The sequence below is a fragment of the Lutra lutra genome, chromosome 5, assembly GCF_902655055.1.
Source record: "Lutra lutra chromosome 5, mLutLut1.2, whole genome shotgun sequence".
Taxonomy (NCBI): domain Eukaryota; kingdom Metazoa; phylum Chordata; class Mammalia; order Carnivora; family Mustelidae; genus Lutra; species Lutra lutra.
Genome location: NC_062282.1, coordinates 132,364,003 through 132,381,093, shown reverse-complemented (window position 1 = coordinate 132,381,093; position 17,091 = coordinate 132,364,003). Strand labels below are relative to the sequence as shown.

Below are 17,091 nucleotides of genomic sequence, written 5' to 3'. Positions count from 1 at the left end.
TTCAGGGTTACTCTTGTCTTAATTCCTGTCCGGTTCAGTAGACACTTAAAGTACCTTCCAACACTTCAAACCCTCAAGTTCCTGAACATCATTTCTCCAGTAATCTTGTACTCCAACTTATTTTTTCTAGGATCATGCCTTAAACTTTGCCACTGCCAGGGCACCTGGGTGGCTCAGTGAAGTGTCTGACTCTTGACTTCAGCTCAGGTCATGATATTGATCTTTTGAGATAAAGCCCTCAATTGGTCTCCATGCCTCTGTGCTGGACATGGAGCCTGCTTAAGATTCTCTCTCTCCCTCTGCCCCTTCCCCTGCTCTAAATAGAAACAAAACAGAACAACTTTGCTACCGCCAATAATGTAACTCCCCTGTAGTACCTATTTTATTCATCCCATCTTTTAGCTGGCTTCTACTTTTGTAGCTTACTTCCTTTAGTATCCAGACTCCAAAAATCCTTTAACTACTCAGGAACTTCCAAATCTTTAGCTCTTACTGCTTTCATTATCCAACACCCCCTTAAAGTCCTTTCTTCCTTGCTTATCCAGTTTAAATTCTACAGTCAGCAATTGCTGATATACATTTTGCTTACCGTACATTCTCAACTTCACTGTTGATCTTCATCTATTAAACTCCCTTGTCAAATCTACAATCCCAATTAAACTCAACACTCTGCCTACTCCGCACCTATGCAGCTAAATGTGGCTGAAGAAAATCCACAACCCCACTGACTGGTTTCACTTTAAATTCATGAGCACAACCCTCTAGAGGGCTCTTAATGTTGCTCCAGCAATTCTCATCTCTCCTACTAAAACAGTCTGTTTTTCACTAGCTTATTCCCAACTGCAAACCACCATGCTGTTGTGTCTCTCAGGGTAAAAAGCAACACAATTCATTCTCTTGAAACTACCACCACATATCTATGCTTCCTTTTGCAACAAAGCTTGAAAGACTTTTGTCCTTGCTATCTCTAATTCCTCTCCATCCATTTGCTCTTCATCTATTTCAATCTGGCTTTCTGCTAAATCTATTCCCAGGAAACTGCTCAGCCGAGTCACCAGTGGCCATCTCCTTACTGAAGTCAATGGTGAATTCCCAGTCATCATCTCATTTGACCTATCAGCAGAATCTAACACCACTGATTACTCTGTTTTCCTTGATATACTCTCTTCTTTTGGCTTCCAAGATATCTTATCTTCTGGTTTTTTACCTTTGTAATTGATTTCTCTTTCTTAGCCTCTTTTGGTGACTGCATCTCTTGTCTGAAGCCTATTATAATAGTGACCAGGGTTCAGTCTCCATCCTCTCTTCTGATAGAGACCTACTCCATTGCTGAGCTCAACTGGTCATATGGCTTTAAATGCCATCTATATGTGGTATATATCCAAAGTAATGTTATTCAACCACGAAAAAGCAGGACATCCTGCCATTTGCAATACCACAGATAAAAGTTGAGCACGTTATGATAAATCACACAAAGAAAGACAAATACTATATATACTATCACATTTATGAAATCCAAAAAAGTCAAACTCATAAAAACAGAGTAAAATGGAGGTTACAAAGAATGGGGAAGCGGGGGCAGATAGGACTGATATTGTCTAAGGGTACTAACTAAACTTTTGAGAAGTAAGCACTAGAAATCTAATGCACAAGATAGTGAATACAAATACTATTATAATCAAACTTGCTAAGAGGCTACAACTTTTCAGCCACACAAAAAAAAAAAAATTACATAATGTGAGACACTAAATACCACTACAATGGCCTATCAATTTAGTATACTGTGCACCTTAAATGTACACATTATATATCAAATACATTCCAATTAAAAATCTTAAATAACATCTATATATAACTACTAAATATATATGCTACAACTGCAAATTTGTACTTTTGATCCAGACCTCTTTTTTAAACTCCAGACTTGAGAGCCAGCTGTCTTCCCAGACTCTCCATTTGACAAACAGACAAAACTTAATACATCCAAAACCTAACTCCTAAATTTATTCCCCCCAAACTTGCTGCACCTACACTGACCTCCCCTTCTCTCATGCCCCACATGGACTTCATCAGGATATTCAGTTGGTTCAACATCAAAAACAACCAGAACTCACAAGTTTCTACCACCACCCCTGCTACCACCCTGATCTAGCAACCACCATCTATTAGTTCGGTAAGGGCAAGTGCCTCCTAAACTTCCAACTTGTCAGCCTGTATTCAACATAACAGCCACAGTGATCTTTTTAATAAGTAAGATCATGCTACCCCATCCACTCAAAGTCATCCACTAACTCATCTTCTCATACATAATCAAAGCCAAAGCAATTATAATGGCCTGCAGGGTTCTACATGATTTACGCCCTCACTGCCTCACCCACTTCCTGTCCTGTCACCTTCCTGCCTGCTTACTGAACTCACTTACAGCCAAACTGTCTGCCTTGCTTCTCAAAGAAAATTCGCATTGCTTACTCCATTGTCCTAGAACCCTCTTTCTCAGATGTCCGCATGGCTAAAACCCTTCCAACTTTTTACACGAAAGTAAACAATTATAATAAAGCATACCCAGATCTCTCTATTAAAAATTGCAACCCTGGCCAACAGCACTCCCAATCTCCCTGTATTTTTCACAGGGCTTAGCATCCTCTAATATAAAATGTAGCTATTTATTGTTTATAATTTCTCCATCTTCCCCTGCTAGAGAGAATATAAGCTCCAACAGGGCAAAGATATTTGTCTCCTTTATAGGCTGATGTATCCTGAGTGTCTAGAAGAGAGCCTAGCACAAAGGAGACATTCCATAAAAATTTCAGGAGTGAATAAAATATTTCTTGAATACCAACCATATATCAAGTACAGTCTAATTACATATTGCTGGATAAAAAAGTTAAAAGTTCCTACTTCAATCTTCTATAACTACACAATTCCAAAGTCTGTCAGTATAGAAACCATGACTAATTCTTTTTTCCTCATGCACTCTCAAGGAGTATGCTGTAAATATTTATTAAGAATAGGTAGTGAAAAGATTAAATCATAAATCAGCTTATACTCAAAAATATTAGCTGAAACTAAGCTAATACAGTGTCTTTATAGTTGCAGTCTTATTAAAATGATTAAATTTATTTAAAATGACCTCATGCTACTGCCTTGTCATTGAGAAAATATTATTCTTCGAAATAGCTTTAGTAAGGATCTAGAGATTAAAATCCTTCCTAATGTACCATATCTCACATATTAAACTAAACATAAAAATAATTGAAATATTTCTCTTTAACTGAAAATAGTTTTTCTTGGCATTTAAAAAAGCAGTGTTCCTCAACATATTCTATTTCAGTAAGTGATTTGTTTTATAATTTTTAGTTGTATTTTCATGGAAATTTAATTTTTTTGTAATAATTTTTGGTCCAATTACTGCTCCTGAGTTACTGACCTAAAGTAATGGAAAGAAGGAACACTTCCTTAAGAATTATGAGTGCAACACAAATGAAATAAACACATAAGCTACTAATTTTAGCTTGAGATTCTTTATAATTTACATACTAAGTATTAGCAGTCAATAAAAACTGCTTTCCAATAGCAATTTAATGCTCCCATATGGAAAGGATATTTTAAAATAATACGAAAATCTTACAAAATGGATTATTTCAACAGGGATTTGCTTTATCAATATATATCAGAGATTTTTAAAAAGGGGGGGTGTAAGAAAAAATTTATCAATTCATCAAGTTGACATTTGAATAAAAAAATTAATAATCATCTCTTTCTTTACATAAAGTGCTGAGCCCTTAGTACTCATCACTCAAAATACATGAGTAATAGTTTTCTCTCAATATCTATGTTTTATACTATTTTTCACACTGCACCTATAAAACTATACTCAATTCAAACTTTCAAACAAAGAAATCAAGAAGTCATTGACAAAGACGTTAATATTTACCTACTGGGACTCAATCATAAATCAGCAATTAATAATTCGCAAATAGTCCATTTGATTAATGATCAAATGTCTACCATTATTATTCAACATAATATACATTCATATGGCCTAGGAGTTGGAATAAACTTCAAACTAGACTGGAAGAAAAAGGGACTTTCATCACATACAAGTTGCCTTCTCTGACCACTACCAGACCTACCTATAAAATGAATCTTTATATTGAAACCTGTCTTCTCCACATAGTTGTTAGATGAAATAATGCATCCAGTGCTGTTACATACTGTGAACTATACACAATCCTGAAATGTCAGAGAGCAGCATATGCCACTTTTTCTGAGCTATCCTGTATAACCAGAAACAAATGGAGTAGGCCTATTAGGTGTTTAAACTTCTATTACCCTATAGTCTCTTTCCCATCTCCAATTACTAGTTTTGGTTTTATCACACTGTAATAAACTCATTACGGTTTAAGTCCTCCCAGAGGAAAACAGACATATACTATATTAAAAAGCCAAGAATCATCCTTAACCTTTTCACAGATTTTTACCTATCTGTTTCATTGAACACTGCAGTATTTGTAGCAGATGTGGTATTGTGTCCTCCTGGCTTCATGTGGGAATGTGCCTTGCTGTGTGCTAGAATGCAAGAAAGCCTGTGGAGAAAACTAAGAAATCTGTAGCGTGCACAGTCACTGTAAAGACTTTTGGTTATTTAGTTCAGCTGAACACGTACCTTGCCCAGTAATTCTCCCAATGTGACATCTTCATGATTGAGAACCCATTTCTTATCCTAGGGCAAAGAAAAAGAACAACAGTTTTAGCCCAAGCAAGAGTGCATTTCTCTTGAACGTAAGATCCATTTGAGGCAGTGGGCAAGAGAATTAAGGGGTATTTCATTCAGACCATTAAATCAACAGCATTCTCACAAGTTGTGACTTCAAGAGGTTATGAAACGGTTTAAGAAATGTTACTAAACAAGAAGACTTTAAAATCGACATTACTGCTAACTTCTATCAGAAATCTCAGCCTTCAAAATGGTAGTATCCTTGTAACTAGAACATAACACGCATTTTCCTCCCATCATAAAATTTGGCTATCCTTTAATTCGTCTTTTCACAACAGTTGTGTCCTAAGTTCATGAGAGAATATCACTGTACAGTGCAAAAATGTCCAATTCCCACTTGAGCATCTAAGATAACATTACTAAGAGCTAATCTTCCACGTGTAAACTGGTCACGAGTTATAGGTGTCTATGACACTCACTACATGCTGTTTCCTCACCTTTCCCGAGTACATTCTTGTAGTATAATAAAGCAATAAGTATCAACTACAATATCACTAGGATACACAAGATTAGTAATACAAACATGCCATTATAAAAGAATATCCTATTATCTCAAGAACTAACTACTACATAGGACTACTTTATCATCTAAAAAAATCTCAACTAGAAAACTACATAATAACATAAGGTTAAAAGAGCACATAATTTTTTTAAGAGAAAACAGAAAAGTAATGAAGGAAGAAAGAAGAAGAGAGTTAGAAATGAAGGAAAGGAGGAAAGGAAAAACATGGGCAGGGGGGAAGAGAGAAAAGTTCTGGGGTAATATATTTTCTATGTAACTTATTTTTTTATTAAATGTTAAAGTGTAGCATTCCCCCATTATACAGACTGAAATCTAATATGATCTATGGAATGATTTAAAACAAGTAATCACATATCTTCAAGTAAAAATATACCCTAACTTTAGTTTAAAAAATATTCTGGACAGCCATTTGAAGCACTTTACCTTCTGGAACACTGTAAAACATATATGACCACCACCTCTGCTAGGTCAACAAAGAGAACCACATTGACTTTTTTCAATACATATTCAATACAATATTTTACATGTACAGTCTTTCAATCTAAATATAGAGCTAGAGTTAAAAAGAACCTAATGGAAAAACAGGAGAATATCTTTTTTTTTTTTTTTAAGATTTTATTTATTTATTTGACAGAGATCACAAGTAGGCAGAGAGGCAGGCAGAGAGAGAGGGAAGCAGGCTCCCCGCTGAGCAGAGAGCCTGATGCGGGGCTCGATCCCAGGACCCTGGGATCATGACCTGAGCTGAAGGCAGAGGCTTTTACCCCACTGAGCCACCCAGGCACCCCGGAGAATAGCTTCTTGACCAAGAGAGTAAGCAAAGATTTTTAGGACACAAAAAGCACTAACTATAGAGAAGAAACAACTGTAATTCATCAAAATTATAAACATGTTTTCTTCCAAAGGCCATCATTTGATAAATGAAACAGCAAACTACATCTGGGAAAACATTTTTGCATTACATCTATCTAACAAATAACTGTGTGTAGAGGATTCATATCTCAGGAAAAAGTTGAGAAACAACTGAATTTTAAGAAATTGGTTACAAATAATCTACAATAGCCAAATTATGTAAATAGCCCAAGTGTCCATGGGCTGATAAATGGATAAAGAAGATAAACAAATAAACAAATAAATAAGTGCTATATTAATAAATGTTTATATGATATATCTCAGACACAGACACAAACACACACACACACAGACACAGACACACACACACACACACTGGAATATTATTCATCATAAGAAAGAATAATCTTTTGCCATTTGTAACAACATGGATGGAGCTTGAGAGTATCATGCTAAGCATCATAAGTCAGAGAAAGACAAATACCATATGACTGCACTCATATGTGGGATTTAAGAAACAAAAGAAACAAGCAAAAGAAAAAGAGGCAAACCAAGTAACAGACTCTTAACTATAGAGAACAAACTGATGGCTACCAGTGTGGAGATGGGTAGAAGGATGGGTGAAATAGGTGATGGGGATTAAGGAGTGCACTTGTGATGAGCACTGTGTGTTATATGTAATATTGAATCACTAAACTGTATACCTGCAATTAATATTGCACTGTATGTTAACTGGAATTTAAATAAAAATTTCAAAAAATAAGTTGGATAAAAAAATCTGAAAGAGAATGGACAAATAGTAAGTACATCAAAATATGTTTGATAATATTAGTGACATACAACTATAAACCACAATAAGATGCCAATATGAAATACGAATAATTAAAAAGATAACAGAATATGAAAGAATACAAAAATTAAAAAGATGAACAGCATCAGGAGATTGTGAGGGTATGGAGCAACTGGAGTACTCATACACTGTTGGTAAGGACATAAAATGGTACAGCATTTTGGAAGACAACTTGGCAGCGGCTTATGAAGCTCAACATACACATCAAGATGAGAATTGAGAAACAAATTTTGGTGTAGTCAGGCAATTAGTTATTATTCACCAATAAATAGGAATTTATTCCAAATACATGAAACAGAGCATTTGCACAATATTTGGCCAAGCTACTACAGCCAAAGAAACATTACACACGGGCAGACATAATGAGTTGCTTTATATAAATTGTTAGAAGTGGACAACGTATCTGTAATGCTATAAACAGAGCAGTGGTTGCCTGAGGCAATGGTTGGAGAAGATGGACAGCCAGGAAGTAATTCTGAGGGGTTTAGGGAAATATTAAGTTTATTGGTATTTCATGGAACTAAACACTTAAAAGCTATACATTTTGCTATATGTAAAGTACTTCCATTAGGCTGATTTTTAAAAATGAGAAATGTAAAAAGGAAATATTGCAAAAATGCTACCTTTCATTTGAGTAGCACTTCTTAGTTTAATTTCCACACCACATACATTACCAAAAGTACACTATCAAAAGAATGCAGTCTGGCAGGCAGAAGTTATTATTTTAAATTGCAAAACTGATTTGTTGAGAACTTTTCATTTCAAAGAGTGGTAAAACAGGAGGATCACACCAACAATCCCCCTGCAAAACACTGAAAAACCTGGATAAAATTTAAAAACAAAAGCAAAAAAAGCCCCAAACTGTTATTCAAGAGGACTGAAAAGCTAGGGAAATAGTAAGAACTGAGAACCTAAATTTAGGTTAAGAAAATACCAAAAGTCAAAAAAAAAAAAAAAAAAAAGGTGGGCAAGATGGCAGAGGAGTAAGAGACCAAAATATCATCGGGTCCCAGGAGTTCAGCTAGATAGTTATCAAAACCATATCCACACCCTGTCTCTAATAGTAAAACTCACAAGTCTTAGGGACTAAGAGAAAATCTTGAAAGCAGCTTGGGACAAGAAGTCTGTAACATACAATGGTAGAAATACTAGATTGGCAGCAAACTTATCCAAAGAGACCTGGCAGGCCAGAAAGAACTATCATGATATATTCAGAGCCCTAAATGAGAAGAATTGGCAGCCAAGAATACTATATCCAGCTAGGCTGTCATTGAAAATAGAAGGAGAGATAAAAAACTTTCAGGACAAACAAAAATTTGCAAACAACAAACCAGCCCTACAGGAAATATTGAAAGGGGTCCTCTAAGCAAAGAGAGACCCTAAAAGTAACAGACCAGAAAGGAACAGAGACAATATACAGTAATGTTCACCTTATAGGCAATACAATGGCACTAAATTCATATCTTTCAATAGTTACCCTGAATGTAAATGGGCTAAATGTCCAATCAAAAGACACAGGGTATCAAGAATGGATAAAAAAACAAGATCTATCGATATGCTGTCTACAAGAAACTCATTTTAGACTCAAAGACATCTCCAGATTTAAAGTGAGGGTGTGGAAAACAATTTACCATGCTAATGGACATCAAAAGAAAGCTGGGGCGGCAATCCTTATATCAGATCAATTCGCTTTTAAGCCAAAGACTATAATAAGAGATAAGGAAGGACATTATATCATACTTAAAGGGTCTGCCGAATAAGAAGATCTAACAATTTTAAATATCTATGAGCCTAACATGGGAGCAGCCAATTATATAAACCAATTAATAACAAAATCAAAGAAACACATCAACAATAATACAATAACAGTAGGGGACTTAACCACGCCACTTACTGAAATAGACAGATTATCCAAGCAAAAGATCAACAAGGAAATAAAGGCTTTAAAGTACACACTGGAGCAGATGGACATCACAGATATATTCAGAACATTCCATCCTTAAAGCAACAGAATACACATTCTTCTCTAGTGCACATGGAACATTCTCCAGAATAGATCACATCCTGCATCACAAATCAGGTCTCAACCGGTACCAAAAGATTGGGATCATTCCCTGCATATTTTCAGAGCAAAATGCTCTGAAACTAGAACTCAATCACAAGAGGAAAGTTGGAAAGAACCGAAATACATGGAGGCTAAAGAGTATCCTACTAAAGAATGAATGGGTTAACCAGGAAATTAAAGAAGAACTGAAAAAATTCATGGAAACAAATGAAAGTGAAAACACAACTGTTCAAAATTGGGACACAGCAAAGGCAGTCCTGAGAGAAAAGTATATAGTGATACAAGCCTTTCTCAAGAAACAAAGGTCTCAAGTAGGAACCTAACCCTACACCTAAAGGAGCTGAAGAAAGAAAAGCAAAGAAAGGCTAAACCCAGCTAAAGAAGATAAATAAAACAGATCAATGGAACTAGGGCTGATTCTTTAAAAGAATTAAAAAGATTGATAAACCCTTTCCCAGACTTATCAAGAAGAAAAGAGAAAGGACCCAAATGAATAAAATCATGAAGGAAAGAGGAGAGATCACAACCAACAATAAAGAAATACAATTATCCCTATGACCCTGCAATTGCACTACTGGGTATTTACCCCAAAGAGACAGATGTAGTGAAAAGAAGGGCCATATGTACCCCAATGTTTGTAGCAGCAATGGCCACGGTCACCGAACTGTGGAAAGAACCAAGATGCCCTTCAACGGACGAATGGATAAGGAAGATGTGGCCCATATACACAATGGAGTATTATGCCTCCATCAGAAAGGATGAATACCCAACTTTTGTAGCAACATGGACAGGACTGGAAGAGATTATGCTGAGTGAAATAAGTCAAGCAGAGAGAGTCAATTATCATATGGTTTCACTTATTTGTGGAGCATAACAAATAGCATGGAGGACATGGGGAGTTAGGAGAAGGGAGTTGGGGGAAATTGGAAGGGGAGGTAAACAATGAGAGACTATGGACTCTGAAAAACAATCGGAAGGGTTTGAAGAGGTGGCGGGGTGGGAGGTTGGGGGAACCAGGTGGTGGGTATTAGAGAGGGCACGGATTGCATGGAGCACTGGGTGTGGTACAAAAACAATGAATACTGTTATGCTGAAAATAAATTAAAAAAAATGATTAAAAAAAAGAAATACAATTATAAGAATATATTATAAGCAATTATACAAAAGAAAACTTGACAATCTGGAAGAAATAGATGCATTCCTAGAGACATATAAACTACCAAAACTGAACCAGGAAGAAATAAAAACCTGAATAGACCCTTAACCAGTAAGGAGACTGAAGCAGTCATCAAAAATCTCCCAGCAAACAAGAGGTCAGGGCCAGACGGCTTCCCAGGGAAATTCTACCAAACATTTAAAGAAGAATTAATCCCTATTCTCCTGAAACTGTTCCAAAAAATAGAAATGGAAGTAAAACTTCGAAACTCGTTTGATGAGGCCAGCATTACCTTGATCCTAAAATCTGAAAAAGACCCCATCAATAAAGGGGGATATCCTTGATGAACAATATTCTTGACAAACACGGATGCAAAAATTCTCACCAAAATACTAGCCAATAGGATCCAACAGTACATTGAAAGGATTATTCACCATGACTAACTGGAATTTATTCCAGGTCTGCAAAATCAAAAATTGGAACAAAATATAAAATGGTAGTCCTAAATCCAAACACACCAATAATTATGTTAGATATAAATTATCTAAATATACCATTTAAAAGACAAATTTTTAAAAAGAATCTTTAAAAGGAGCCAACTATATGCTTTCTTAAGAAACTCACTATAACTTTAATGATACAGGTATCTCAAAAGGATAGAAATAGATATAAAATGCAAACATAAATCATAAGAAAGCTAGAACAGCTAGTAATGTCAGAGAAAGTAAATATAGAACTAAAAAAATTACCATGGATAGAGGAAAATCACATAATGATAAAATGTCAATTCAATGAGAAAATGTCATTGTCCTAAAAGTCTCTGCTTCAACCACCAATACTTCAAAATGAAGGACATGGACAGAATTGCAAGAATAATTTCACAATTATAGTTGGGGATATTAAAACTCCTCTCTCAGTAATAGACAGTAGAGAGAAAATCAGCATGGGTATAAAATAATTGAATAATACAATCAAACAAGGGGGTCAAATTATCATTTATAATAAAACTCCACTCAACAGAAGAATAAACTCCATTTGCAAATGCATAAGAAAAATACACCAAGCTAAGTCATATCATAAACCTGGATCACGGAACAAACCTTAAGAAATGTAAAAGAATTGAGGTCATACAAGTTATGTTCTTTGACAACAAAATTTAACAGAAATCCGTAACAAAGTTAACAGAACGTTTCCAAGTACTTGGAAATTAAATAGGACATTAAATAGGAAATTAAATGATTCATGGGTGAAAGAAAAAGTCTTAAGCACTTCTAATTTACAGCTAGGTAAGCTAAACTAATTAGATGACTTGGGTAAGCTTAACAAATTTAGTTTACAGAATGTTCAGTTTACATTTGGGTTCCTTATCTTATGTTGGTTAATATTTGGTGTGAGTATTGTTTGTATTGACCTCACCCTGAACCTCTTATGTTCTATTCTGGAATATATAGCTGTGCATCAACTATCTCTAGTTTAAGATTTATGACACAATACGCATCTGGAATTCATCCTCATTATTAAGAAAGATGTTTTATCTCGGAGAAGAACCAAGGCACTCTAGCAGTAATATCCATAGTATCCATATTCTTTAAGTTTAATATTATTAAAATAAAATAGCTTTCAATTTTTTTTCCAAAAAATCCAACAGAATGCACCTTTTATCTATTTCTAAACAGATGATTTAAGACTTACCACATACGAAGTAAAAATTACAATGACAAGTATTGTTAGGAAAGTATTTCAATGTCTCATTAAAAATCTTTGAAGGGGGGCACCTGGGTGGCTCAGTGGGTTAAAGCCTCTGCCTTTGGCTCAGGTCATGATCTAGCCCTGCAACAGGCTCTCTGCTCAATGGGGAGTCTGCTTCCCCCCTCCCTCTCTGCCTGCCTCTCTGCCTGCTTGTGATCTCTATCAAATAAATAAAATCTTGAAAAAAAATCTTTCGAGGGTAATACTTTTTAAACATTGAACTGTTTAAATACTCAAGACACTTGAAAGTTGCCTAATATTCTCATTAATTCTATTTTCTTAGATATGGTGTGATTTTATAACATGTTCAAGCAAATGAAAAGCCAAATTTTCTGTGAATGTGAAAAATATTTATAAATCACACTTTTATGAAAAGTGCTAATAACTTATGAATATATGAGTATTTTTTTTTTTTACTCAAAATTAGTTATAAGAAATGAAGTGAACTAGCCAGGGTTAATTTCATGTTTTACATAAAAATTTCAGAGTGGTACAGAGCGATAAGAAGAATAAAAGTTTAAATAAAGCAAAAAATATTAGAAAGTCCCTTAACATTTAAGCCAATCTTTGCACCATATCCTTCAACAGAATACCACTAAAATTCTATTTGCTAAGTAAAACCTTGTTTCTTATTTCTCAGAAAGACTTCTAGCTTTCAAAACTTAACTAGTAAATATGGACAAAAAGTAAAAGGGGATGCTGAAATGTAAGAAAGCACTATTGATTAAAAAGTTTCACAAAGTGAATTATAAGGAAAGAATTTTCTGAAGCACAATGAGGTTAGAATTCATAACCGAGTCATCAGGTAATTTACAAATCCATTCCTTATATTAGAGTGAATCTTTACATATCAATCTTTCATGCAATGAAACATATTATAATTAATATTATCATAGGCAAAGTATATTTAACCCAGTTTATATTGGCATAATATTAACTTGAAAGTTTATTCAATAGACTTATATTATAGCTTACAGCTTCAAACTTCATTCATTCTAGCCCCAGAACAGCAAAAATTAACTGACTTTAGATTCATCATGTTTTCTTTTCCTTTCCTGAAAGGGACCACAAACAAATGGTGAACTGGAGAGTAAAAATTAGAAATACACACTACTGGATATTTACCCCAAAGATACAGATGTAGTGAAAAGAAGGGTCATCTGTACCCCAATGTTCATAGCAGCAATGTCCACAATCGCCAAACTGCGGAAAGAGCCAAGAGGCCCTTCAACAGACGAATGGATAAGGAAGATAGTATTCCATTGTATATATGGACCATATGTCTCCATCAGAAAGGATGAATACCCAACTTTTGCATCAACATGGATGGGACTGGAGGAGATTATGCTGTGTGAAATAAGTCAAGCTGAGAGAGTCAATTATCATATGGTTTCACTTATTTGTGGAGCATAAGGAGTAACATGGAGGACATTAGGAGAAGGAAAGGAAAAGTGAGTTGGAGTAAATCAGAGGGGGAGACAAACCATGAGAGACTGTGGACTCTAAGAAACAAACTGAGGGTTTTGGGGGGGGGGAGCGGGGTGGGGGGGGTGAGTGAGCCTGGTGGTGGGTATTAAGGAGGGCATGTATTGCATGGAGTACTGTGGTGTGGTGCATGGACAATGAATCTTGGAACACTGAAAAAATTAAACAAATACACATCTGAGATGCTATTCAAAGCTAGTCTGCCCCTACCATAACAGTAAGACAATAAAATGTAAATAAATTCTTTTGGAAGAAAGCATGTCTCCTGAAGAGAGCAGAGCAGTCAAGAGGTCTGGTCTAGCTTACAGTGTATATCAATCAGCTCCCTCTACTCAAACAGACTATTAGGAAAGATTTTTTCCAGGACTCACTTGTGGCACTGTGTAACACAACAAGAAGATATGAAACAATCTGGAATATACCATCCTATGCTAGCTTACTAAAAGAAAGCCAAAAAAGTGAAATAGTATTCTGGATAAAGAATGGAAGCTGAGAGACTGCACAGAGCCCAATCCCAAATACAATCTATTGTATACATATGTATAGGGAGTTACGCTAGAAATTCAAAGCTAAGTGAATTCAGAGATAAACTAAATATAGGCCTTATTCTCAAGGATTAATATTTAAGCATATTGAAAGTAGAATCTAAGAGAGAAGTATGAACAGTATGGAGCTTGAACACTGAGGTATGTGTGGTCAATATAAAGAAGATGGTTAAAAAAGGCTTCACAGAACAGGTAGAAAGGTCTCCAGATTTCCCAAAATAACTTTGCCTTAGCTTTCTATAAGCTACTAAATAAGGAAAACCATAAAGCTCTTGCTTTAGATGGTCAGAAGTCAAATGTAGTGTTCATGGGGGAAGAAAACTGTATGCTACCTCACAGCATTCTTTAAAGGGAAAAAAGACTAAATTAAAGCTGTTTGGGGTAGAAAAATGAGCTGCAGTGGTGTATGTGTATCTGTACATGAGTGAAGCGTAGAGGTTGGCCAGAAATACTCATGTTTCTACTACCTATGGTTGTTGATTGTCATATCTACCAAGACCAGCCTTCTTCTCTCCAGACTCTCCTCAAACACAAAGTGTTTGTTTTTACTAGTTCACTTGCAAATTTTCTACCATGCAGTGGTCTCTGCAGTAGGTACCACGCCACTCCCCACCCCCTTTTTTAGAGAGGGAAACAGAAAGAAAAGGTGGTGGGGAGGGAAAGAGAGAATCTTGAGCAGGCTCCACACCCAGTGCAGAGCCCACTGTGAGGCTTGGTCTCGCAACCCTGAGATCATGACCTGAGCCAAAATCAAGAGTCTGATGCTTAAGCAACTACTTAACCCTCCCAAGCCACCACTTCAATGGAACTCAATGTTACAACTACACTGCAGGGGGAAAAAGCAAGACTGGGGAGGAATATAGTCCTGGAATTTTAAGATACAACACCCAAAGCATATGTGTATATTCCATTAAACCCTTTTAAATGGTGGTTAAGATCCATACATTTGATACATTACTGATAATCACTGCTAGCACTGCTTCTCTAGGAAAGCGCATTTCAAAAAATGAAATAGAGATAAACTTTTAGAGTACACTGTTCAAAATGTTATTTAAAATGTCATATGAGAAATATAGAAGATGATAAAGACTCCGAAAAAAAGAAGTCATATTTTGCTAGAGAAGTCACAGAAAGCTTCACAAAAGAGATAGAATTTGAGATAACCTTGACCATAAATATAATTCTGATATACTAAAATTAGAAAATATATGCAGCAAAAGCATAGAAAGAAGTGGGAATCTCCTAGAGATTAAATACATCGTTATGATAAAAGTAAAGAAATCTTAAAAGGGAACAGTATTGGATGAAAAACTAAAAATATACTTTCTGACCAAACCATGGTGTTTTAAATGCCAAGCCATCCAGTATTCACTCAATCTCATAACCAGGAGTCCCTAAACTTTTTTTTTTAATTGTGTAACCCATTAATTATTTTTTTGAATGTGAGCATTTGCTCTACTATACCAATATATAATATGTACTATACAGCATCCTCAAAAAGAAAAATTAAAATGATATGGGTACTGGACAAATTGGTGTAAATACAATTCTTCCGGCTCCTTTCCACTAATTACAACTGTAAACCATGGAGATAATGTGAGGAACAGTGAAAGAGCTTTGAAAGGTGGTGAGAAGTGAATTGCTTTGGGATCCCAGGAGTGGGGGCACCCCCCCCATAACACAGCAGGGTGTCTTGTCTCATCTACACAACAAAAGGAGGCTTAACTCTCAACCTAGCAACAGAAGGCAGTCCAGGTAAACCCATTCTTCTTCTCCTGGATCAAAAGGTAGTCCTCCCCCATACCAGGTAAAAACTCAGTACCAATAGCAGGCAGATGGATTGGGAGGTCTGCTCACAGTAAATTGCCAGAAGAAATGCTCTCTTTCTGTCTGGTCCTGAGACTCCCCTGCCTTGTGAAAGAACACTGAGGTGGCCCCAAAGCACTACCAGTACAGACCTGAGCACGACAAGCAGCCAAACCTATAAAGTTTCTTTGTTCCTATGTTCTCCCCCCACCAAGATACCAAGATAGCTGTGCTGTACTTTCAAGGAAAACGCCACCACAAAAAGTAGCCTTGCCTGCAAAGCCTCTTTGTCCCCACAGACCTAAGACTTCTAGCTCCTGCCCAGACACAGGCAGCTGAGGACACTGACAGAGAGAATCCCACAAGCACCCAGCCCAGACAGTGCACTGTATTCCCTAAAGGCAGGGAAATACTGACAAGCAAAGCTCATGTGCCTGACACTCCCTTCTCCCACAGGGAAACATCTGGCAGCCCAACCTACAGAAACTCTTTCCAACCAAACACAGGACTAAAGGAGCAAGTGGGAACCAGATAAACCAGCAAACCAAAAAACACTTACAAAGACTTAAAATTAAGCCATCATTGAAACCACAGTTCACAAAAATGGGCCAGGATCTGCATGTTAAATTATGTGACTGCCTGAAAAGAATATAAGATTTAAGTAGGACCCAGAGTCTCCTAACAAAATAGATTAAATGTCCAGGGTACAATAAAAAATCATCCATCACACAGATATATATGAAAATTACAACCTGAATGAGAAAAGACAGTCAATTAACACTAACGTATCAATACATCAGATGTTGTAATTTTGCTAAGAATTTTAAAGCAGCCATAACCAATCATAACAATCATAAATTCTCCTGAAACAAATGGAAACACAGATTATCTCAGCAACAGAAAACAAAGTTATAAAAGAGAACCAAATGGGAATTATAACATTAAAAAGTAACAAAAATAAACTCACTGAATAGACTCAATAGTAAAGTGGAAAAAAAAAAAAACACCCAGAATATAATCCCTGAACTTGAGGGTAGATCAACAGAATTTACTCAATTTAAACAAAGAGACAATAGGTTAGAAAAAAATTAACAGAACCTCAGGGACCTGTGGGACAATTAGAAAAGATCAAATATTTGTGCCATCAGAGTTCCAAAAGGAGAAGAGAAAGAGTGGGATTAAAGACTATTCAGGGACGCCTGGGTGGCTCAGTGGGTTAAGCCACTGCCTTCGGCTCAGGTCATGATCCCAGTGTCCTGGGATCGAGTCCCGAATCGGGCTCC

At 36.1% G+C, this 17,091-nt stretch overlaps 1 protein-coding gene across 9 annotated transcripts in view; it reads right to left on the bottom strand.

The window, feature by feature from the left end:
* The window catches only part of FER (FER tyrosine kinase), a 465,352-nt gene that overhangs the window by 167,060 nt on the left and 281,201 nt on the right, over positions 1-17,091 (bottom strand). For all 9 annotated transcript variants that reach the window (XM_047729739.1, XM_047729743.1, XM_047729738.1 and 6 more), the window contains one exon: positions 4,667-4,723. In XM_047729739.1, coding sequence (XP_047585695.1) covers positions 4,667-4,723 — 57 coding nt within the window. Of the gene's footprint in view, positions 1-4,666; positions 4,724-17,091 lie in introns of those variants that run through there.